This window comes from Corvus cornix, chromosome 9 (genome assembly GCF_000738735.6).
Source record: "Corvus cornix cornix isolate S_Up_H32 chromosome 9, ASM73873v5, whole genome shotgun sequence".
NCBI classification, from domain to species: Eukaryota; Metazoa; Chordata; class Aves; order Passeriformes; family Corvidae; genus Corvus; species Corvus cornix.
The window spans coordinates 10,950,184-10,973,182 of NC_046339.1; the positions used below are offsets into that span (position 1 = coordinate 10,950,184).

The window sequence follows — 22,999 nt, forward strand, 5'->3', positions numbered from 1 at the left end:
GAGGGCTAGCAATTGATAGGAAGAAGAGTAGAAATTGAGACTTGAAGGAATTTGCTTTGTGTATGCATTAGAGGGAGGAAAATAAAGGCTTTCAGCTGGTGTGAAAATCCGGCAGGAGTTATCTGCTGGAAGAGCTGCTGAGCTGCCACTCAGTTCACATTTGGGCTCAGTGTGGGATCTTGGGAAGCTCTGGTTCAAGTTTAGCCACAGGTATCCAGAGTGAGCTTGAGAAAGCCTTTGTTGCTTTTGGTGTCTGACAGCAGGGATCTTGGGAAGGGATGCTTTAAGGGCTGGGAGGCACCTGTGTGTGCTCTGGTAGACTTCTGAGGCCACGTGCATCTCCCTGGATGGCAGATCTTGCCACCCTGTGTATGGCCTTGCTTCACTGAACAGTGTCTCTTGTTTATTCCTGTCTTTACCCTTGCAGGGCAGATTGCACCTCCCAGCCACCTGATCAGAGTGGAAGGGAACAGCCATGCCCAGTATGTAGAAGACCCCATCACTGGGAGGCAGAGTGTGCTGGTCCCTTATGAGCCACCCCAGGTATGTTGTGAGCTCGGGCAGGTGGCATCCTGGCACACAGAGGGATGGGAGTTGTAACCTTAGCCAGAGGAGCTGGGATCTTGGGCTTTCCTCATCACAATTAATCCCTTCTTCCTTTTTGTCAGAAATGAGCTGTGAAACACCCTCTTTATTCCTTGAGAGCAGGGGTTCTTCATTTCTCTTAAGGAAGCTTTGTTGTGGGGGCCTATTTCACGCTGTTCTGTTTGCAGTCCAGCTTGGGAAATAGGAGAGGAGAGCTTGGAAAAAGCAGAGCTCTCCATCTTCCCGCTCTTCTGGTCATCGCCTTTGTCTCATCCAGGTCGGTACTGAGTTCACTACAGTCTTGTACAACTTCATGTGCAACAGCAGCTGCGTTGGAGGGATGAACCGCCGCCCGATCCTCATCATTGTGACCCTGGAAACCAGAGAGTAAGTTGTGCATCACGACTGTAACCCTTCTGGCTCCTCTTCTCCTCAGGGCAGCATTCCATATCCTTAGGAACAGCTTCATTCAAGAGGCTATAGGATATTTTTTAGATGTTTGCAGGTGGGAGTTGCCCAGCACTCAGGAAATCTGGATTGGGAAATGGGAGATGCACAGTGTGGTATGAAGTTGAGAGGAGCTGCTGGCCTGTGTCCAGAATGCTAGCTGATGTTTCTCCTTACCTCTCTTCCCAGTGGGCAAGTCTTGGGCCGCCGTTGTTTCGAAGCCCGTATTTGTGCTTGCCCAGGCAGAGACCGCAAGGCAGACGAGGACAGCATCCGCAAGCAGCAAGTGTCTGACAGCACAAAGAATGGTGATGGTACGAAGCGCCGTAAGTAGCTGGCAGAGCTGGGCAGATCGCAGATTGGGCTGTCACTGGGTGCTTGTGCCACAGGGACAGAGTGGTGCTGGGCATGGGCTTGGAGGCAGGAGGGCATTAGACATCTCTTTTCCCAGGGTGAATCAGCCTAGAAAATGAGCTGGAGTTCACAAAGCAGTGTCTGACAATCTGGGTTTGTGGGCTCCCTTGCAGCACTGCTGGTGCTAGATTAGCCCTGCCAGTGGTGGGTGAAGGGGTGCTTATTTGCCACCTTCCAGCTGTATGGCTGGGACTTCAACCTTTTGAACCTTCACTGCCTGTTTGGGGCCATGCTGTTGTTCTCTGCTTCATCTGGCCAGTGTTCTGTGCTGTGGCAGGTGTCTTCCAGCCACAGGGATCTAGACTGAGCAAACAAACCGTGCTGTGCATTGGAGATGCTCTGGAAAGTGGCCTCTCTCTAAAGAGATCTGAGTACTCACTGGACATGCAGGATGTGGAAATCCACCTTTGGTTTTCCCCTGTACTCAGTGAGGGCAGCAGGCTGGACAGCAGGGCACAGGTTATGACAGGAGACAGACTGGAGTGGGGCTTTGTTTTCTTTGTGAGTTCTGCTCCCTGCCAGTGGTCTCACCTTCGTGGATCACTGATTCACCAACAGCTCGTGAGCCCTGTAATACCAAAACTTTCTGTAACTTTCCTGTAAAGAGCCAGTGTTTGTTCTAAGTGTGGCTTGCCAGGGCTTTGTCATATATCCAGCGTGCCTTGGCTAATGTTTTTCCCCAAGTGACATGGTCAGGCAGCATCTGCAGTCGTGTCTGCCTCAAAGAGCCAGGAGCTGCAAGGACAGTTCTGGAGTGGCTCAGGCAGAGATCCCTTCAGAGCACTACAGATCTGAGCTGGCCATGCACTTCTTACCTCTTTTGTGTCTCTCTTTTTGCCTTTTTCTTCTTTGTACACTCTTCCTGTCCCTCTCCCCCCCCTTTCTTTTTTTTAATGGGGTGCCTTCGGGGTTTCTCTTCCAGCTTTTCGACAAGGAACTCACGGCATACAGATGACATCTATCAAAAAAAGGCGTTCCCCAGATGATGAGCTCTTATACTTGCCAGTGAGTTCTCTCTGTCTTTGTATTTACCCTATGTTAGCTATCTTTGACAGTGACTTGAGGCTTACCTAGACTTCAAAGAGAACTGAGGATGGGGTTGGGGTGTGAAAGGATAATTTTTATTTTCTTTAATCCTGTGAGCCACCTATTTTAAATACATACTCCAAATAAAAAATATTAAAGATCCCACTAGGTGCTAAGAATGGCTTATGCAAGGCATATGGGACTGTCCCAAGGGATCTGTCTGTCCTGGTGGAAACATTGTCTGAGGTCTAACTAGGTTTCCTCCTCTGTCATTGCTGGGTCTGTGGCACATGACCTTTCTCTAGAAATACTGGGGGTTATCTTACTGATAGGTGGATGCTTTTATGGCTTTTACATGTATTGCCATTGTAATTCAGTGATAGGAGTGAACTATGCTGTATTAAATGCAGGCTCAGAAAGAGCAAGAAATATCTCTAACTGGCCATTTAGCTCCTTCCCCATGAGCCATGTTTAGTTGGATAAATCACAAACCATGGTGTGCTTGGAGGAGAAGGGCGAGCCAAACCCAGCTCCCAAATTCAAGCGCTATCTTTTGGCATGTGAGATTCAGCACCAGATCTGCTTACATCTGAGGCAAGTAAAGACATTTTCTGTCTAAATAGGTTGGATCAGAATGTTGCTTTTGGCTGGCGTAGATTCACGTTGAGCCATATGACAACCCCAAGATGTTCTTCAGCCTTCAGTGTGAGATTATCACTCTTCAACATTGTGCTGCACCTCTAGAACAAGACTTAGCAGTTTTATTGTGTGAGCATAGTGTATAAGCAGAGTATTTGTATCCTGCTCTGGTTGTTTACTTGACTTTATCTAAAACTCTCTAAGGTGACTACACTAAGGGCTATAGATGCAGTCCTTTAAAGCTTTTGTTCCCCCCCCCCTCCCCCCACCCCCTTTCCTTCTCCCATGATCCAGGTGAGGGGACGGGAGACGTATGAAATGCTGCTGAAGATCAAAGAGTCCCTGGAGCTGATGCAGTACCTTCCCCAGCACACGATTGAGACCTACCGGCAGCAGCAGCAGCAGCAGCACCAGCACTTGCTCCAGAAGCAGTGAGTACCACTATGCTTGCAGTGTCAGTGCAGTGGGGACAGTGGGAAAGGGGAGAGAGGAGAGAGACACAGAAGGCTGCTGCACAGTTGTTCACAGGGACAGGGTGCTCAAATGAGGGCCAAGCAATGGGACAAAGCAGTCTTCCTTCCCCAAGCGTGCATCCTGACTGCTTGCGAGGTCCCTCTCTAGTCTTTCATCCCTCACATTTCACCTTTTGGCCTCAGAGGGTGAATGAGGATGGGCTCAGTGCCTCATTTCTGACCTTCAGCCAGAGCCCAAGGCACAGCACAGCGAGGCAGAGCCATTGAGAGCCTGTGGTCAGAAGCCTGCTGTGTGTGCCCGTCCCAGCTGGGGAGCGCAGGCTGGGTGCACTCCTCTCTGATCTCTCCATGGGAATGGCAGCAAACATGGAACCATCTCCATGCCTTCTCCAGCGTATCCATCTGAGCATCTTGCTAAGAGTATGTAGAGTTGGGACTGTGAGCACCAGCTCAGCTGAGTGTTTGGACCCTGCTGCAGAGCATCTCTGGTGCATTGGAGGGCTGGTGTCTCAGTGGTACAACAATAGTTCAGGTTTTTCACCTATAAAACAGGCAGCTGAAAGTTGAGAGCAAGGGTGAAACACGCAGCAAGATTTCCTTTGTGGCCAGTGGGCACTTCAAAGAAAGATTCTATACACGCTTTTAAAGTGTTGTCAAAAACTGCACTTTGCCAGCTGACTCTTCACATTGCTCATGAGAAATCTTCCATCCTCCCTGAACTCAGCTGACAGGGCTGCACTGGGATTGCTTTGGGAGCTCTAAGTGCGAGGAAGATGGAGAAAAGAAGGGCCAAATAGGTGTCTGGGTTCCCAAAGCCTTGCAGTTACAGAGGCTTGGGCGGAGAATGACTTCCCAGACGGGCTGTAAGCGGTGTCATTCATGGGCATTGCTTCACCTGCTGTCTCGGGTGACAGAAAATAGCCCCCTGGGCTGTAGCTGTCTGCCAGCGGTAGTGCTTCGGATCTCGTGCGTTCCTGCTGGGAAGCTCTCACGTCAGGAGGCTGTGGGTATAACTCATTCCTCTGCAGAGGTTAGCATGGGGCCAAGGCACCACATAAGTCCCACTTGAGCCTGTAGGGATTTATTTCAGTGCCTTGGCCTTGTCTCAGGACTTCTGCAATACCACAGCTTTCTGCCAGATCTCTGCATGTGTTCACATTTCAACCTGTATGTTTTTAGTGTCAGCTGGAGTCCTGTGGAGGTGTGAAAAAAACCTTCTGCCAAAATGTCTGGAGCATCCAAGGGCTCTGGACTCTTTTTTTGGGGCACTTAAAAATCTCATTATTATTATTTACTTATCAGTCATCTGCACTGTTTGTATATACCATAGATTGTATTTACTAGCTCTTAGGCACTGTGGCCTTTGTGTGCTCTGCTGTTTGTCTTCAAAGCTTCACCTGAACCACAGCCATTTCAGCTGAGAAATGGTTTTGTAAGCAGAAATGGACAGCAGCAGATGACAGCTTTCCCTTGGTGCTGATGGTTGGCTTTGCCATAATTACTGTTTTCATTCTTTCTATATCAGTAGGATGGGTTCCTGGCAAATGAGGTTGGTATTTGTGTTACCTTTAAGACCAGCATGTAGAAGTCCAGCCATTTAATTTAATGAAACTTCTTTTGGCATGTCTCCTGGCACTTGTCCAGTTACCATACTCATTTTTTTCTCAGTTGCTGAGTGTGCTCAGATACACGGGAGAAAGATTAAGAGCTTTTAAGAGTGCCAGGAGTGTGGAGAAAAATAACTTTTAGTGTTTGTCCAGAGCTGCTGCGGTTGTCTCTGCAGACAGCTTGCCATCAAGAAGGGCCCTCTGTGCTGAAATGCGTGTTCAGGCAATAGTTTCTTAGGTGCACTTTGGGTTTTGCTACTTTTTCCTCAATAATCCAGGGTATGACTTAATATCTGAATGAATGTGTTCAGGGCGAAGGGATGTTTAGGCTGAAAATACTCTAAGATGAAATTGCACTCCAAAAAAGGAGCATCAGGTCTGTGTGAGAATGGGTTAGAGCAGCTGCTTTGTAGGGAGTGGTTTGGATAAGAGCAAACTTCCACTGTGAACAGGTTGCTGGGAGAACTTTTGCCACCGCTTCCTTGTCAGGCTGGCCAAACTCAGGAGCACAGGGACTCCTTTTTGAATCTGTTCTGGCCTCTCACTTTGTATGTAGGGATGTACTTTAAAATTTTGGTCTCGATTCACCTTTAGTTCAATGTACACATGAAAAGTGGGAGCTGGGAAAGTGTGTATGCTGTGACCAAGCTGGAAAGTGTTGGAAGCTGTATGTCCCAGCAGGGCTCTGTGGGACTGGAATGTTTGAAAGTTGCTGTTGGCTCTTCCTTCTCAAAATAGAGCAGCATCCACAAATGCTCCAGAGTCAAGCCGTGGTGGAGGAATTGCTTGATTTTTCAGGTTACTTTTCTGGGCAGTGATTAACATAGAAAAGCTATCTAGGTGTGTGGAAAGAGTTTTCCCTTTCACTCCTGCAACATGGAAAGCTTCAACTTTTTTTGAAGAGTAGGAAAAGCAAGATTGAGATTATCATGGTGGAAAGGTAGTTTTAAAAATATAAATCTTGTCATTTTGGAAAACAGCTGTATAATTGCTCTTGTGCACATACAGACCAGCAATGCATTTGACAGGCCAGCAGATGCAGCTGTCTGACTATTCTGGAATAAAAAGGACAAATCTGGTGACAATCAGAATTCTTGTGTCCCACTAGATGACCAAAATACTGCAAAGCCAGACCACAATATTTCTCTGTCTCATCTCCTCTCTCTGCTTGCTCCTTTGTGCATGGTTTTCTCTTATTTACTGTTATGCCAAAATACCTTCATGATCATAGGTGGGAAGTTTTTGGGTTTTTTCTTCAGTTTGTTCTTCCTTTTTCACTATCAAATCCTGGGGCCCATGCTTGAACTGCAGCACACACATGTTTATTTAGAAGACTTCCTTTTCATAGTCTGCTGCCATTTGTGTAAAATATAGATTTGCCAGATGATTACTGCTGTGAGAGATGTCAGAGGTGGCTCATGCTTTGTTGAGGAGGAAGTGTTTCCTCATAACCCTGCTGTGAAATACATTTACCATTAATATTCCCAGAGAGTTACCTGCACAGTCTTTAAGGGTTTCACTAGAAAACCCTTTCTCGTGTGGTGGGTTTCACTCTGCTGAGCACTGTTTTCTGAACTATCTGTATTGCAGTTTCCTTCAGCAGAGAATCACAGAACATTTCAAGGTGGAAGGGACCCATAAAGTTCATAAGGAACACCAAGCCCAACTCCTGTGGTTGAAGGGTTTTCACAAAGTCTTCCAATGGCTACCAAGAAGAGGGCTCTTATGTCCAAGTGGGATCTTGTACCCCAGAAAATATTTCTTTCCTATCAGCAGGGCTTCAGCTACCAGCCCACTGGCTGCCTTTCAGTCTAGTGAGCAGCACAACTCATTATCCAAACGAGAAGGAATTAACCTCATAAGTGAGCTGTGACAGAACTGAGCTATCCAATGCCTGGAGTGTCCCAGCTGGGCTGTGAACTGCAAGGATCCCAGTGCTTGCTCTTGTGGGAAGGGGGCTGGTGGGGAGGGTATTCCTTGTACCTTCACCTCGTTAATCTGGCTTTTGGTGTGAAAGCTAATAGTGGATTTTTGCATGGTTTGGTTTTGTAGTGCTGTGCTTGCATGTGAACTCCAGGCACCTGGATAGTGTTCTCACTACAGAATGGCCAAGGTGAAAGGAACCAAGTAGAAGTGCTTTGTGAGCTGCGAGGATACAGTGCCCTTCTGCATCAGCTGGTGGCCCCAGGGACCCCTCAGCTTTTCAAAGGGGAGTAGCTGAGCTGTAATCAGTATGGCCAATAGGCACCATTCTCCCTGTCTAGCACCAGCTTCTGGTTTTGAAGTGATTGTAGTTAGAAACGGACTCAAAGGAAGTTGCTACTTCTTTTCCCCTTTGGCTGAATGCTTTTGTTCCTCTTGTGTTTGTCACTGGAAACATTATCAGGGCCTTATTTGTACCCGTGAGACTAGGACAGAATCAGATTTCCCTATTAACTGGTTCTTCTCCCTTCCTTGCCAAGCACTCCTTGTGCCTGGGGCTTTCCAGCTTCCTAAATCTCCCTGTTACATACCCTCACTGTAGGTGCTAAGACATCTCCTTTTTCCCTCTGAAAGCCCATACTGTGATCATGAAGGTGGAAAGTGACTGCTTCTCTCTTGGTGGCTGGCAAAGGGTCCTGTACATTCATCTTTTTCTTTTCTCTGGTTCCTTCTTTACAGTCTCCTTTCGGCCTGCTTCAGGAATGAACTCATGGACTCAAGGAGAGACCCTCCCAAACAGACTGATGCCATCCTAAAACATTCCAGCCCCCCAAACCCGTCAGTATATCCATAAACCGAGCTGGCAGGGTCACTTTGCCCAGCTGGCAGGACTAGAAACAGTGGGGCAAATACACAGCCTGATAGCAGCAGAGTGAATAGTGAGAGCAAACTTCTGAAGGGACTCAAACTTTGCAAAAGCAACAGACACTTCTACAGACCTCTTAGCTGTAGCCCTTAGCGTTGTGAGGTCGGGAACCACGATGTCATCTGTCTTGGTGTAACTTTTTTTCCCGTTTTTGTAATGCGTTGTTACTCTTTCTTCTTACTTCTGTATTTGTGAAACTCGGCAGGGTTTCTCTGAGCAGGTCTCAATTTTAAAATGCCTTTTGTCTTGTTTAAGTTATAAATGTGTCCATGGACTGGGGGGATGGAAGCAGAGGATGTGTGTTTAAATGGTCTGTGATAGTCAATTTGGCCTGTTTTAATGCTGGTCATGCACTAATAGTGCACGTAGCTGATGTATTTGTACTGCTGGACAGGGAGAGGTAATAATTATATGAACTGGCACTGCTAAGAAATCATTTTTTTTTCCTGTAGAAATGCCCTCTGCTTTGGCATCAGGAATTGTTTCCACTTACTTCCAACCTTAAAGGGTCTGATATAAAGTACATCAAAATTGTAAGGAAGACTGGGTGACTTTGACTTAGCACCAGCACTGCTGGCATTGATCCAGCTTTACTGAACTTACAAAGTTCCTCCTGACTCTATGGGCTCAATCTAAGTGGTGGGCTGAACTTCACCAGTTGAATGTGTGGTTGAATTGTAGCGACATCCATGTGTGCCCAGTGTCCTGTCCCTTTGCAACTCAGGGTGTAAAGGGTGGAGTGTCCAAAACTTCCTAGTACCCTACCTGTGAAAAGGGGTTGGAGCTTGCCTCTTTCCTTACATATGTTCAGAAGTTGCTAGATGCTGCCTTAACATTTTCATCAGCCCTGGTATGTTCTGCCCCTTCTCTCCAAGCCTCAAAGGAGAGCAGTGCCAGCATATGTTGTAGTTGACTCAGCCAAGTGGCCTCAGGGCATGTCCACCTTGCCCATTAATCCTGCAGCCAGAGGGTCTTGCTGACTGTGTCCATGAAGTGCATCTGGGTTTAGCAATTCCTTCACAGAAGACCTTTTCTGAGCAAGGACTTGTAAATTCTCACACTGCTTCTATCAGACTCTGTCTCTGAAAGCCATTCATATAGGGTTTGGCTAGGCAGGGAGGAGGGGTCTGCATCAAGCCCCGACTGTCACAAGAGAGGAACAGTCAATAGGCAGGTGACATGCCATGCAGTTAACCTGGCCATGTTGAGCATGGCACTGGGTGTGGATACTTGCAGTGAGGCAGGAGGGATTTGAGGGTAGACATTTTGCCCACTGAGAGGTGCTCAGACATCTTTACATGAAGAGCAGCCCCTGATGCTGGGAGGGAAGGGTCCTTCAACACACACTCTCAGGCATTGCTTCTGAGGAACCCTCCAATGTTCACAGGAGCAAGAAATAGAAATGTGAGGAAGTTACTGAAGGTATACCAGGAACAGTGGCTGGGGAACAGAGCTCAGTTGCAAATGCCACTGATCAGCAGCTTCTGAGAAACTTGGGAGGCTCTATCAATCCTGCTGGGGACCTGTGTGCCCTGCAGTGCAGTCTGTGCTGGATTTATTTGGGGTAGATGCATACGCAGCTCTGACAAACTGGTGGTTAGGCAGTGTGAAGAGAGGGTGCCTCCCAAATGTGTAGTGGGCCTCCTGGCCACCCACCAAGGGAAAAAAGCTTGATGCAGTTGGAGAAGATGCTTAATTCTGATCGTCACATCATCTGCTTCCAGGCAGCAGAGCAGGGATCTGAGCAGGTGGTGACTCGTACTAACATCTCCTTTGAGAGCTGTATCCTGTCTCTGGGTATCTTCAATGTCTTACCAAGACTTGCTCTACTGTAGCACTGTGGAGGAGGGCTGATGGAAAAGAGCCCCCAAAATTGGGATTAAGTATATAAGTAATAGCTAATTAAACACTAGCAGTGCCTCTTTCATACAGTTGCACCTCTACCATCATTCTTCATGTAAAGCTAATCAAAATCAAGTGCCTCTTTACCTTCCCTGGAAATTCCAGGAAGTTCTTTAAGATAACAAAGCAGGTCACTATGATTCTGTGCCTTTTTATTTGGGTAAAGAAAGGCAGTGTGATTCCTTTCCCTGTCAGAGGTGGGAATCTGAACTGTGAATGCAGCCCAGATGTAGGATTATGCTTGGCACTGTTGTCTGTTCTTCCCAGTGAAGGTTTATTCCTGGATTTTTGCCTTGTCTGCTTCTGGATGGCAATATGGAAATACTTTGACAGGGGAATACTGATCTGTATCTAGAGCTCTGCTCCTGGGCCTGTCCACCAGCAAGGTTGAGGAGGCAGCCCACCAGAAGATAGAAGGCATCCACAGCCTGCACTGGAAGATTCCAGTTCATCATTTGGTGTGGCCTCTAGGAAATCTGTTGTACTGTAATGGGCAATACAACATCTGAGAATTCCACTAAACAAGAACATAAATTATTTGAATCCTGTTGTTTCCTGGAAAGCCTTTCTGATTTGTCCTACTTGGCTATAAGAGGATGATGATTGTGAAGCTGATCTTAGTGGTGACTTGATTTGCTTTCCATCTACCAGGTGGTTATATTAGAAGGTGCTATTCTTTTTTTCTTTTATCAAATACCTGGAGCTGAAAGCAATTTGAGTTGCTTTGTAGTCTGTCCTGTGCAGATAAAATGAGAACTTTTCCCAGCTGTCTTTTCATTGCTTCTTTACCATCTTTGTGTCTTCAGGAAAGTAAACCTTTTCCTTTCAAGGAATAATAACCAAGTGGACTAATCGGGCCTTATCAGTCAGTCAGGTTGTATCAGTCTGTGTCAACTACTTGATGTATATCCACTCCCTGTATTACAGCTCCATTCCCTGGAGAGCAGGTTGCATCCACGGCCTGCCTTGAGAAATTCCCATACCTAGAATCTAAGGGGAGTCATTATTGCCCTCCCGTCCCTGTGCTGTAGTTCCTGTCTGCCCAGTAACTGTTGGAGCCCCTCCTTTCCATGCTCCCAGGGAGGTACCAAGCCTACAAACCACTGGTGGGGTTTCCAGGTGCACTGTTGTTAGCTTTAGAATAGCAGCAGTTGGGGTGTGGGGAGCAAGGGCATCTCTCTGCTTTTTAGTGTCCTGCTCCTTCATGGGCCTTCAGAGCAGCTGAGTGCAACTGAGCATCATCTGTGTCACTTGTGTGCCATTATTAGACTACATCAGTGACACCCCAGTGTCAGTGATGGGAAACCTTGCTTTGAAAACCATTGTCAGTGAGCACGTTGGCCTCATATGAACTCGGGATGTGATCCTTGGAGTGGCTACTGAAAGGGAGTGCAGACACAGAACTGGAAGCTCTGATTCTACTCTTGTGTCTCTGCACTGACTGGCTCTGGGTCTTCAGGGACAGCAAACTGTAGGCACAGGGGCTTGGGTGAAATCTTAAACTCTGAGCCTGAGCTGTCCAGTTGCATTAAATGAACCTTTGATGTCATTTTCATTAAGGCTGCTTACATGGCTGTGTGCTCCTCTGGTGAACGAGGACTCTGGTCTGCTCAATCAGGTAATTGGTCTATCCCAGCAGTTTGCTACCTCTGGTGAAGAGCTGGTATCCAGTGAGCTGGGAAAACATAGTTATACGAGGTAGCCTGTGAACTGAACTTTGTTCATATATGGGAGAAGAAGGAAGTTCCTTCCTGACCTCTTGAGATGATCGGTGTATGCCTTGAAGCATGAGAAACTGATTGCCCTCATATGAGCTTGCATAACTACAAATGTTATTTGCTAAATAATTACATAGCCTCTTGAAGAGAGAAAACTCAGTTGCAGATTGTGACTCAGTGCCTTTTGTATCAGACTGTTCCAAGAAGTATAATAATCTCTTAATTGAAGTCCGTATACCTTGATATTAAAATGCATTTCATTGGCATTGATATCAAAGAAATGTTAGTGCTCTGACTTCTAATCTTTCTTGAGACATAGTAAGTACAATTTTAATGAAAATCACTGTGCATGACATTCTTATATCTGTTTTTAAAAATGGAGGAAAAAAGCAATACATTTTATATGGATCCTCAAACACCATGTAGTCCTTGTGCTTAATACCAAAAACATTTTCTTGTGTTTCTAAGGCTCTTGCTATATTGATGTGTGACATTAATTTTCAATAAAATTTTGTATCTTGGTTTATCTTGTGACTTTTCTTCGGGTAGATGGCTTTCTGTAGGCCTTTTAAACATCTGCTCATGTGATGGAATAGCTTGGTTGAAAGTGGTATGGGTACAAAGAAAAATGCTTGTTTTCTGTTTTATTCCCTTGAACTTGATTGTGTTAATCTTGCCTCTTAGAGTGGAGTCCCTAAGCTGTACGTTCAAGTATGCATTTGTTTTCTAAAGCTTTGGGTTGGCTTGTGTTTGACTGGTTTTTGTTTTTCTTTTATCCCCAAAGTATTTTGTAGTCTCCTAATTAGCTTTGCTGAGATAACTGTTGGTGGCAGAGGGCAGAGATAGGCCCACTACTCCCCTCAAACAGTGCAACTCAGGCTCTTTTGGGAAGCCTTTGTTGATTTGATTTGGAATTTCGCTGTGTTCATTGACATCCTCACTTGCAGATCGTGCAGATTTTGCTGTAAGAGACGCTTCAGGTGTGTATTAACTTCAGCTGAAGCTCAGTTAAGATAAGTGTCTGAACCTGTGAAGTAGAAATACTCATTGGTCCTAAATCCAGAAGCCTCTTAGGCTAAGGGTGGTGTCAACCTGATTTGAATTTCATGGCTGGCCTCAACTTTCATAATTGGGGAATTGAAACCTCAGATCTGAATCATTCCCTTCACTCTGAAAAGTTGGGTCTGACCTTCATGGCTCGGTTTCACTTCCCCTTGGGAGTTGCTGCCATTGTTAATATTAATTTGTGAAGCTTCTTGTGCTTTCCACTTCCTTGAGTCTCTGAAGTTTGCCGGATCTTGTCCTGCATCTTCACTGCCAAAGGACAGTTCACACCCTTCTGTACCTCCTGTAATTGTGTAATTAGGTAACATTTCTTCAGGGCCTTAGATACTCTAGCCTGTTAGCATAGATGTTTTCTCCACCCAACACTGCAAGTCTTGAAAGTGCAGGAAGCTGGAGACAATGTAATTGTGTGGAACTTGACCTTGAGTGCTGAAGGTTTTAATAAATTACCTAGGAATAAGACTTTTCTTTCCTTTTACACTTTGCTTATTTGGAGTAATAATTATTCTATTTGCATAGAAGAAAAGCCAGTTCCCAGGAATTGATGTAACCAGTTACACCCAGATGGAAACAAGTTTCCCAATGGGAAATAAGAAGGGAATGTGCCCTTGGACATTCACCATGGGGGTCAGTGTGATACGAGTGCTGGGCGACCGCTGCTCTGCAGGGTGACCAGGGCTTGAGGGTACTTGTGCCTGGGAAGCGTGGGGATGCAGGCACATTTCCCAAACCTTTGCCCAGGCCTACAAATGCCCCTGGTGTCAGAGAGAGAAAAACCTGCTCCCTTGTGGCATGGCAGTGCTGTGCCAATTGTGCTGTTGGACCAGCTTGAATGATAATTTCCTGCATATCCCACATAAGACCCCACTCCAGATGGGATGCTGCAGCCGTAACTCGATCTGGGAGCTGGGCTGCCGTTCAGAAGCAGCCCAGTCTTGGCAGTCTGGATCTCTTACATGGTGGGACTGCAGCTGGGACCCTTGGGGCTGGGCAGCAGGGAGCTCTGGCAAACATCTCTGGCCCACTCCATGAATATGCTGGATGGAGTTTGGGGCTGGAGGGACCTGAGGGAGGCTAGTGCTGTTGTCAGGTGGTAGCAGGAACCTGATCCTCTTTGCAAGCAGCCTGCAGGGTTTGGATACCAGCTTTGCCTTAACACTGACAAAAGCTGCCTGTTGGCATCCCAGGCAGTTCTGACCATCTCAGCAGTGGTCCTTGAACTGCATGGAATCTGTCTTGAGCAAGGAGCCTCTGGCTGTTAGATACACACCTGAGAACAGCCTGATTATATGAATAACTAGAAATTTTGGGAAAAACAAGGTGATAAGTATGACCCGATCTGAAAATTGTTTCTGCAGTCAGGTTTCAGGGGTATTTAGGATGGTTTGAGGTGTTCTTGTTCTTATGAAGAAGTCTTTGACCACAAGGAGAGTTTAACTTAAAAATACTCTTCAAATCTTTGCAGATGTTTGCTGGCTCTCCATATATTCTTTTCAACTGAAAAAGTTGCATAGACACTTCTCCTTGAATAAAAAGTTTCAACCAATAGTTAAGCTTTCCTTTTTTTGGTATTTCGCTTTTTTAAAGTGAAATAAGTGCCAAGAATGTCTGGGAAACTTCTTATTTCCTGTTGACTCATTCTCCAGTGATCTTTATCTGTGATGCTCCTATGGTGTCAGTGATTTCACTGGCCATGTGGCCCCTTGGGTGCACACTCTGAACAAGCAGCTGCTGTGATCCCTGTGCTAACATCTCCTTGGTTTGCAGGACCTCCATGCAGTCGCAGTCCTCCTACGGCTCCAACTCTCCACCACTCAGCAAAATGAACAGCATGAACAAGCTGCCCTCGGTCAGCCAGCTCATCAACCCCCAGCAGCGCAATGCCCTGACCCCAACCACCATCCCCGACAGCATGGGAACCAACAGTAAGAAACCCTTACTCCTCCTTCTCCAGTTCCCTGCGTGCTCCCTGCTAGTCTGAACAAGGAGACTTGGCATCTCCAAGTGGCTACTGTTACGCTGGAGAGCCTGGAGCCACAAACCTGCAGAGCCAAATAAATACTGCTCGCTGGTGTGCCATGGGGCAAGGCTTCAGCATCCTGCTCAGAGCCTCACAGGGTGAACAGAGCTGCTTCTTGCTGCAGATCTAGCTGGCTGCACTGTCCCCTGGCTTTCAAGACTTTTTTTCTTCTTCCTTTCCCAGCAGAGGAGATGCAAATGTTGACAACATTTTTTTCCTTCAGTTCAATTCAGACAGTTCTTAATTTCAAAGGAAACATCTCGCAGCTCTGTTCCTCCTGGCTGCTGCTGTGTGCTCAGCAGCCCTGTAAATCCAGGATGACAGACACGGTTCTGTGGGCAGAGTTTTGTTGGAGCTTTTTTGGTTGGCGTTTTGTTTTTTAATTTATTTCAGAACAGCTGGACTCTTGCCCACACCTGTTGCTGATCCCCTTCTGGTGCTCTTTCTGTCTCTGAAAACAAAGCTGTTTGGCTGCTGTATTAGGTTACTCTGCTGGCTCTGTCCTGCTCCTCTCCTGTGGCAGGGCAAGCCAGGGTTTCTATCCAGCCTGTCTGGGAGGGAAGGTGATGCGACGGTGGCACTTTCTCCTGTGAGGGGAGAGCTCCAGAAGGACTGTCTGTTATCTGGTCCTTGGCCCTGCCTGAAACTTCTCACGAGCTTGCCCTGTGTAGGGCTTTACAGGGGATTTCAGGCTGCTTCAGCTGTGGGTGCTGTCCTTGGGTGCCGTGCTGGGGGCGAAGCCGCGGTCTGGGTGTGCCTGGGTAACAATGTCCTCCTCCTTCTTCTCTCCTCCAGTTCCCATGATGGGCACCCACATGGCCATGACCGGTGACATGAATGGCCTCAGCCCCACGCAGGCGCTGCCTCCTCCCCTCTCCATGCCTTCAACGTCCCACTGCACCCCCCCTCCTCCATACCCCTCAGACTGCAGCATCGTCAGGTGAGCAGGAGCAGGCTGCCCAGCACGTTTCCCACACAAAGGGAGCAGAGCCCTTGGGTCAGGAGCCTGAATGATCCTGGAGCACTGGATCCCACTGGGCCCTTGGCAGTCCCGAGGCTGGCACCCTCTGGGCACCGAGCCTCAAATCCCCACCTCTGAGCAGCTGAGAGAAACAGGGAGATTAGGACTGCAAGACAGCCGAGGGATGCAGCATCTGTTGGACTGGTGGAGTTTGAGGGCACCAGGCAGTCTTGCAAACATTTCTTGTTTTTCTTTTTTCCCCTTTGGACACTTGACAAGCCATGGCTGGGGTCAGAAGCCCCTCTGGCCTTTGTGAGGTCAAACCAGTTGAAAGATGCTGCCCATAAACGAGGAATCCTTTACACTTAGGGAGGAATGTGCTGATTGGAAGGGCATGATGTGTCTGAGCCCCAGACCCCATGCCTTGCTGAAGCCCTCTGTGCATGCACCAGGCTGCCATGGGCTCAGCCATCTTCTGGATGACGTGACCTGGCAGGAGGGTCTGTTTTAGCCCTCCTGCCTCAAGACCCAGGCTGTGCAGCGCTGGCTCTTGACTAAGGCAAGATGCTGCCGTGAGGGCTGTCTGCTGGGTGCTGAGCTGAAGGACTCCCTCGTTTGTTTGATGTGGCAGCAAAGCGGCTTGTTGGCCTGAGATGTCTTGGAGGAGGTCAAGCCAAGGGTGAAAGCTTTGTTTCCTGTTGCTGCAGATTGGCTGAGTGTTTGGTTTTTCTGTGGTTTGGGCTGTTGCAGCCAGGGTGATCCTATTTTCTCTCTCCTTCCTTCCTTCCTCCTCTGCAGCTTCTTAGCGAGGTTGGGCTGCTCATCCTGTGTGGATTATTTCACGACCCAGGGGCTGACCACCATCTATCAGATTGAGCATTACTCCATGGATGTAAGTAACTCCTCACCATTTCCTTTGTTTGCACTCTTGGCCCTGCTTTAGGAACAGGTCAGAAATCCAGACTCAGTATACTTTTATTTTACATGGTTAGTTTGATTTAAGGCTGTTGCACGTAGAGAAGAGATGTTGTGAGGTGAAGAGAGGCTGGACTTGGGGCCAGCACTGTAACTGCCTTGCCTGGCAGAGAGAAAGAGTGTTTCCCCTTCCCCAGCTCTCTCTGTCTGAGCCCCCGAAGTGGCCCCAGCCCACGTGCCTGTTAATTCTGCAAGGCTCAGTTTCAGTTTACACCTCACTTGCCTGCAGACAAGTAGGCTGTCCAGAAGTGGTCTGCATTTTTCCTCCCTGCTTCTGTTTTCTGGCCTTGCCTTAATCATCTTCCCTTGTCACTGGCATCTCACCCCTGTTTGTTGTTTTCCCTTTTTTACTCTTGCATGGCTTTTGCTGTAGGGTTGCTGCTTCGTCTCCAGAGCCATTGCTCTCTTCTGAGCTGGCTGTCTCATTTTTTTTCCTCAAGGCTTTGGGAGACTGTGGTGCTCTTGCTCCCTAGAGTGGGCTGCCTTCCTTTTGCTGCTGCTCTAATTAGAAAAGCTGGCCCAAATTAACCAAAGTTGGTTGCTAATTTTTTCAGAAGCTGATACCATGTATCCCAGAGTTTAGGTAATGCGACCCTCAGGTTTTGCACCAGAAATGATGGGGCCTCAAAGCACAAGTTTTCTAAGGTTATGTCTGTTATTAAATTTGGTTATGTTCAGGTAATTAAGACAGTTCCTACAGAGTCACACCCAGAGCTTTGAATACTGGAGCTCAGGCTTGGATTCTATAATCATTTTGCAGGCTTAGAATTAAACATGGACATTTTCAAAGCCATTGACCTTCAGCAGCCCAGCATCCCCCACCACTGACAGCCAGCAGATCTCCCTGAGGTTGCCTTGGAGGCCTTGCAGTCTAGTTAGGCTTCTAGCTTTTGGTCACACGTCTTACGCATGAATGAGTGTTTTGTGCAACTTAAAAATAGACTTTGTGCCTTCAAAACGGGCCATTGCTGCCTCATGGCCATACACACCTGTTGCAGAATTAGTGGCTTGTCTTCTGCAGTGTGTGGCCACCTGGATTTTAGCAGCTGTGGTGGTTCTTGGTGGCCCAGAGACTGTGTTCACTCCTGTGTCCAGCTTGCCCTGGGATTGCCCTGCTAAGCCCTGCACCTTGCCTTGCAGGATCTGGTGAGCCTCAAGATCCCGGAGCAGTTCCGCCATGCCATCTGGAAGGGCATCCTGGACCACCGGCAGCTCCATGACTTCTCCTCCCCTCCCCACCTGCTGCGCACCCCCAGCGGCGCCTCCACGGTGAGCGTGGGCTCGAGCGAGACGCGCGGGGAGCGGGTCATCGACGCCGTGCGCTTCACGCTGCGGCAAACCATCTCCTTCCCCCCCCGCGACGAGTGGAACGACTTCAACTTTGACATGGATGCCCGGCGCAACAAACAGCAACGCATCAAAGAGGAAGGGGAGTGAGACCCTCGGGCCCCACTCCACCCTGCCTCGGCCACGAACTGCTCAGCCCTTCATTTGTCTTCCTTCTGCTTGGTACTGCACCCCCGGACGAAGGGCGGAGGGAACCTTCTTGCTCACTCCTGCTAGGTCATGCCCTGGGTGCTGTCTAGGTCGTACTCCTGGACTGCAGCCTCCACCCCAGCTCTTGCGAGAGAAGAGCTGAGCGAAGGGGGAAGGCGGGTGGTATTTCCTTGAAAACCATTGACCTTCTTGAGAAGGCCAACTTGTTTTGTGTTTTCCTTTGGGGAGAGGGCTTCTTTTCTTGACTTTTGAATCTTCACACCTTGTGGGTGCCCTGACCTGCACACTTGTTTCTCTCACCCAGTGATCCCACTTTGAAAAGCAGGAAGGTTAAAATAAAATTCTAAAAAGCCAAAAATAACCCAAAAAAAAAAAAAAAACCAAACCCCAAGCAACCAAACCTACCCCAACAACAAAACCAAATGCAAAAAACCCAAAGCAACCCAACCCTGAACTGACAGTTTATCTGAAAAATAAATGGGAATCGATCTGCTGAACGCTGCACTTAAACAGCCTCTTCCCGTGGAGCTGAGTGCTCTGTTCATGTGTAATATTCTCCAGCGGAGACAGCACATGCACTTTGCTGGGCAGGCCAGCGCTTACAGCACCTGCATCCTACTTTTTCCTTCTCCCTTGCCTTCTCTGGAAAAACCAAGCCTGCTGTCTCTTCTTGTTTTGGATATACATCCATATGTATGTCCTGGTTTGCTCCTTTCAGGCTCAGAAGTGTAAATAAAGCTACTGGTCACTCTTGAACTCTGCCCCCACCCAACCTTTAACCATGCTGTAATACTACTGACATTTAAGCTATAGAATTAGGCTTTGCCACACATGCAGCCTGGCTAGTTTAGCATAAGGATTTGCCCACCTAGCCTCCAGTTAAATGGAGGAGCAAGAGCTGCACACTGGTTTGTAGGGCTTCAGCTATCCTAAACTCAGACAATCTTTTGTTTAGACCAGGCTAGATTGGTTTCCTCCCAAGTAAAGTAGACCTGTCTTTAGATGTATCTGTAATAGGTTGGAACCTGTTGTGTTTGTTGCTATAGGTTAAGTGACAAGCAACTAGAAGTGGAGACTTCAAAAATAACTGTTGATTGCCTTAAACCAAGGACCAGTTCCTGGTACTATGAGTGTTGTTACTGCAATAAGCCATGTTTACATGAGAAATTGATTTTTCTCTGTTTTTCCTTTACTGGTTCTACCACAGTTGTGCTCTGAGGCATTTCCTCTGACTGCCAGTGGTCCTGTGGACAAATAACTGAACAATGTGTGTTTTCACATTTTTATTGGCCAAGGTAGTAAGACTCTAAGGTATACAAAACAAACCTAAGCTGAGGAGCAAGGCTCAGCACAGCTGCTTTCAAGTTGGCTTGCTCTTTTTAACAGTAAGCCTGGCTTTTTTTTTTTTTTTTTTTTTTTTTGCTGGGGAAAGATTAAAAAAGCAGCTTAAATAACTTGTTATCCTACCTTGCTATGGCTGAATATTCTCGTTTCAATGCAGTGGCTGTTTTGTGGGCCCTGCTCTGTGCCACGTATTTCATTTAAGTCCAATATGGTTAGCATCCTCCATCTGTCTGTTGTGCCAGGTCTGTGTTGCATTCAAAGACTGCCTTTTGGTAGCTGTGCAAGCCTGTTTTGGTTAGCTATAAACGGTAATGCCAGATGGTTACACTGTAAAGTCTGTATATAAATATTTTTTTGTATGTGTAATTTTTTGTTTTCCTACAGCATAACATGACAATTTTTATTTCTTCTTGGGCTACTGGGTCTGACAGAACCACAATAAAATGTTGTTGTTTGTTTTTCTGTTTTTTAATTATTTTTTTTATGCAGGATGCTTACAGTTACAAATCGTGTAACAAACAACTAGTCACTGGATGAATATATTTGTATTTTTCATACTGAGATTACTGTGTTACTTTGCAGTTGAGTGGGGAGGGGGCAGGTATTGAAAGCCTGTTTTATCATTTTATTTTGTAACACTTCAAAGAGCAGTGTCCTAGATTTCAAAGTATTTAACGTGCTCAGTGTGAGAACTTACTATATCTCTTTATTTTTTTTCTATATGGTACAAAAGAAGCAAGTCCTCCTGCTCTTGACTTGATGCAATGATTAATTCAGCAGGGCAATGTTAGTGCGGGGAAAGTGTTAGTGCAGATACTTTACAAATCCCTGGAGGTGAATTAGGCTGTTCTCTTCTCACCTCCAAGGTTTTGCATCTCCATTGTGTAGTCCTTCTGAGCTGCTTCAGTACTGTACATACATTGATGCAAAAGACACCGTCATTTTTAGGAACTAAGAAGCTTCTGACTATAAAGGTTAATGCAGTTAATGCTGTGCCCAGAGTCTGGGTGCAAGCACTTCAGTATCTGCTTTTCAACTCAGCAGCAAGATGGAGCTTTTCTGCTGCATCACTAATGATTAAAATATATGCTGTGAAAACCTTTTTTCTACTGTATGCCACTATGGAGCACACTTCTGTTTAACTGGAATCGTCATGAGAGTTTGAACTGCTGTAGCTTTTACCCTCCCCTGTAGAGCTGTGATTTTGTTTTGTTTTGATGCATCAAAGTGTTATGGCTTAATCGAGCTGAGAATCTACCAATGCTTGTAGCAATGACAGTGTTGCCTGCACCAAGACCTCGGTGTGTTTTGGAACACCTTGTTGTTGAAGTGAGTGAAAATAAAAGCCAAAACTGAAAATGACACTGAATTCCCAAATAACTTCTTTTACTCCTTGTGCGCCACCTTGGAAGTGAGCAGGAGTGCTGCAGTGTCGTCTGAGCAGCTGGGGCTGGGCTGTGTCACCTTTGCCCATGGGTGCAGTTTTCTGTCCCCACAGGATTTGTGTCATGAGGGTGTGTTCCAGGGTACCGTCACACATCCATCTGCTGCCTTTTTGGCAGATGCTACAGGTCAGTTTCATGAGCCTCTTGCTGAACTGTGAAGTGTTCAGCCTTTAGCATAGCTCTTTTTTGCCCTTTCATCAGATTTCCTTATTTTATTTCTGAGCAGGGCACCAGGCAGTGCCTCACGTTCCATGTCTTGCTGGAGGGAGGGAGTGTGTGCTTGGAGCAGGCAGGGTCAGTGCTGCCCTTTGACACCCACACTTGGGAAATAGCCTCACACCAAAGACTTTGTGCATCACCCTGTGCATCCTCTCCCCTAGCAAAGCCCTTTCCTTTTCCTTTGCGTCTCAATTCTTCTTCCAAGGATTTGAGGTAAGAACACAGCTCAGAGCCAGTGGGGTGGCTGTCCTGAAGATGATGGGAGTGGCCTCCATCAGATGGGGACTTCATTCTGTCCGTGGACCACCTATTAACAGCCCAGCTTCATCAGTGGTTTCTGTCAGGGGCCCCATGACTGTGTCTTGCAGTTTTTATGGGTTATGGTTGGGGGGGGGGAGGATGCTTAGGAATGGGGAGAGTCAAAAGAAAACCCCACAAAGGTCTTAGAAGAAGAGGCTGCCCTAACTTCCCTTGGGAGCTGGTTTAATTTGGGTAGGGAGTGTCCACCTGGTTTCTTTGGTTCTGATTGCTGTTGCTTTTCCTTTTTGTCAAACGATGAGAGAAGCAGTTGACTCCAGATACCAATATCCAGAGGTATCAGTACCCTGGTTGCCCTTTGGCAGTTGGGGATTGCCTGAATGTGGTGTTAAAAACCAGTAATGCTGTTCTCAAAAGAGAGAAGTGCTACTAGAACAGCTGTGAGAACTTGCGGTTTCAGCTGATGGGCTCTGCCTCTAGATGAGCAAACTGGATCAGATAAGATTTCAGTTTCCATTAAACAGGTAGGCTTGAGATATGGTTGCAATTTCTGACTGCTGTGATCCACTGCTGAAGAGGGGAACCTCTACACTGCTTAGGTTACAGCAAGGGTATCAGTGTTGAGGAATCCCAAGCTGGTGCTCTCCCTTTTGCTCTCCACCCATACCCACTGGAATTTTGTCTTTGGATATTGGGATGCTTCGTATGCAGGCACGAAGTTTTCAGGGCAGGGATCCATTACAAGCTTCCAGCTGTGTTTTGCAAGCCTGGGTGGACCTCTGAGGACGTGCATGCCCTTCTCTGCTGTTAGTCCTAAGTGTGCTGAAGCTAGCAGTCCCCTGGAATGAAACTTATCCGGACATAACAAAACTTGGCACAAGTCCGTGTGGGGGCTGTGGAGGGTGTCTTGCTCATCACGTTCTTCCTGTCCCTTGTGCCTCAGCAAAACCCCTTCCTGACAGCAAAGCCACTGCCTGTGCCATGGGGGAAGGATTGCAGGACCTGGCCTCCCACTCTGCCTCTTCCCAAGTTGTTTCTCCGTGGGAAAACCATGTGGGCAGCCCAGCCCTAGCATCGAGTCAGAGCTTGGGCTGTTTGCCCTTCTGATTTACTGAGCTATAGAACGTGTCAGTGTTGTCATCTGCTGTGTGGGGGTTAGTGAGGAGCCATGGCAGGCCCTGCAGGGCTGCCCTGCCTGGTCCCCTGTGGGCTGTGCCTGTGCTGAGCCTGTGCCAGGGAGGTTTGGCAAACAGCTCTGTCTGCCTGCCAGGCCACAGCCCGTGGTTTCTGGGTCCTGAGTTGTTTTGCCTCTCTGTGACCCATGGCAGAATTGTCTTCCTGAGCACACAGCAAAATCTGGAGGCTGGAGCTTTGGAGCCTTATTGCTGGTATTTGGATACCCTGGCCATGAAGGTCAAATAAACAGGAAGGAAGATTATCTTTATGCTCTGTTGGCAAGGACTGGCTGTGGCTTTCTCCCAGCTTGCTTCCCTAAGATGAAGGAGCCAAAATTTTATTCAGAGGTGTATGGTAGTTGTCCTTTGCTACAGCTTTGC

At 47.3% G+C, this 22,999-nt stretch overlaps 1 protein-coding gene across 7 annotated transcripts in view; it reads left to right on the forward strand.

The window, feature by feature from the left end:
• The window catches only part of TP63 (tumor protein p63), an 81,262-nt gene extending 62,696 nt beyond the window's left edge, over positions 1 to 18,566 (forward strand). For 2 of the 7 annotated variants that reach the window (XM_020584459.2, XM_019284703.3), the window contains 9 exons: positions 428 to 543; positions 863 to 972; positions 1,222 to 1,358; positions 2,369 to 2,451; positions 3,406 to 3,542; positions 14,492 to 14,649; positions 15,540 to 15,684; positions 16,504 to 16,597; positions 17,821 to 18,566. In XM_020584459.2, coding sequence (XP_020440048.2) covers positions 428 to 543; positions 863 to 972; positions 1,222 to 1,358; positions 2,369 to 2,451; positions 3,406 to 3,542; positions 14,492 to 14,649; positions 15,540 to 15,684; positions 16,504 to 16,597; positions 17,821 to 18,117 — 1,277 coding nt within the window. In that variant the 3' untranslated portion in view covers positions 18,118 to 18,566. The remainder of the gene's footprint in view (positions 1 to 427; positions 544 to 862; positions 973 to 1,221; positions 1,359 to 2,368; positions 2,452 to 3,405; positions 3,543 to 14,491; positions 14,650 to 15,539; positions 15,685 to 16,503; positions 16,598 to 17,820) is intronic. The other 5 variants (XM_019284702.3, XM_010397195.4, XM_019284704.3 and 2 more) reach the window with 4 other exon arrangements.
• The last annotated feature ends 4,433 nt before the right edge of the window (positions 18,567 to 22,999 follow it).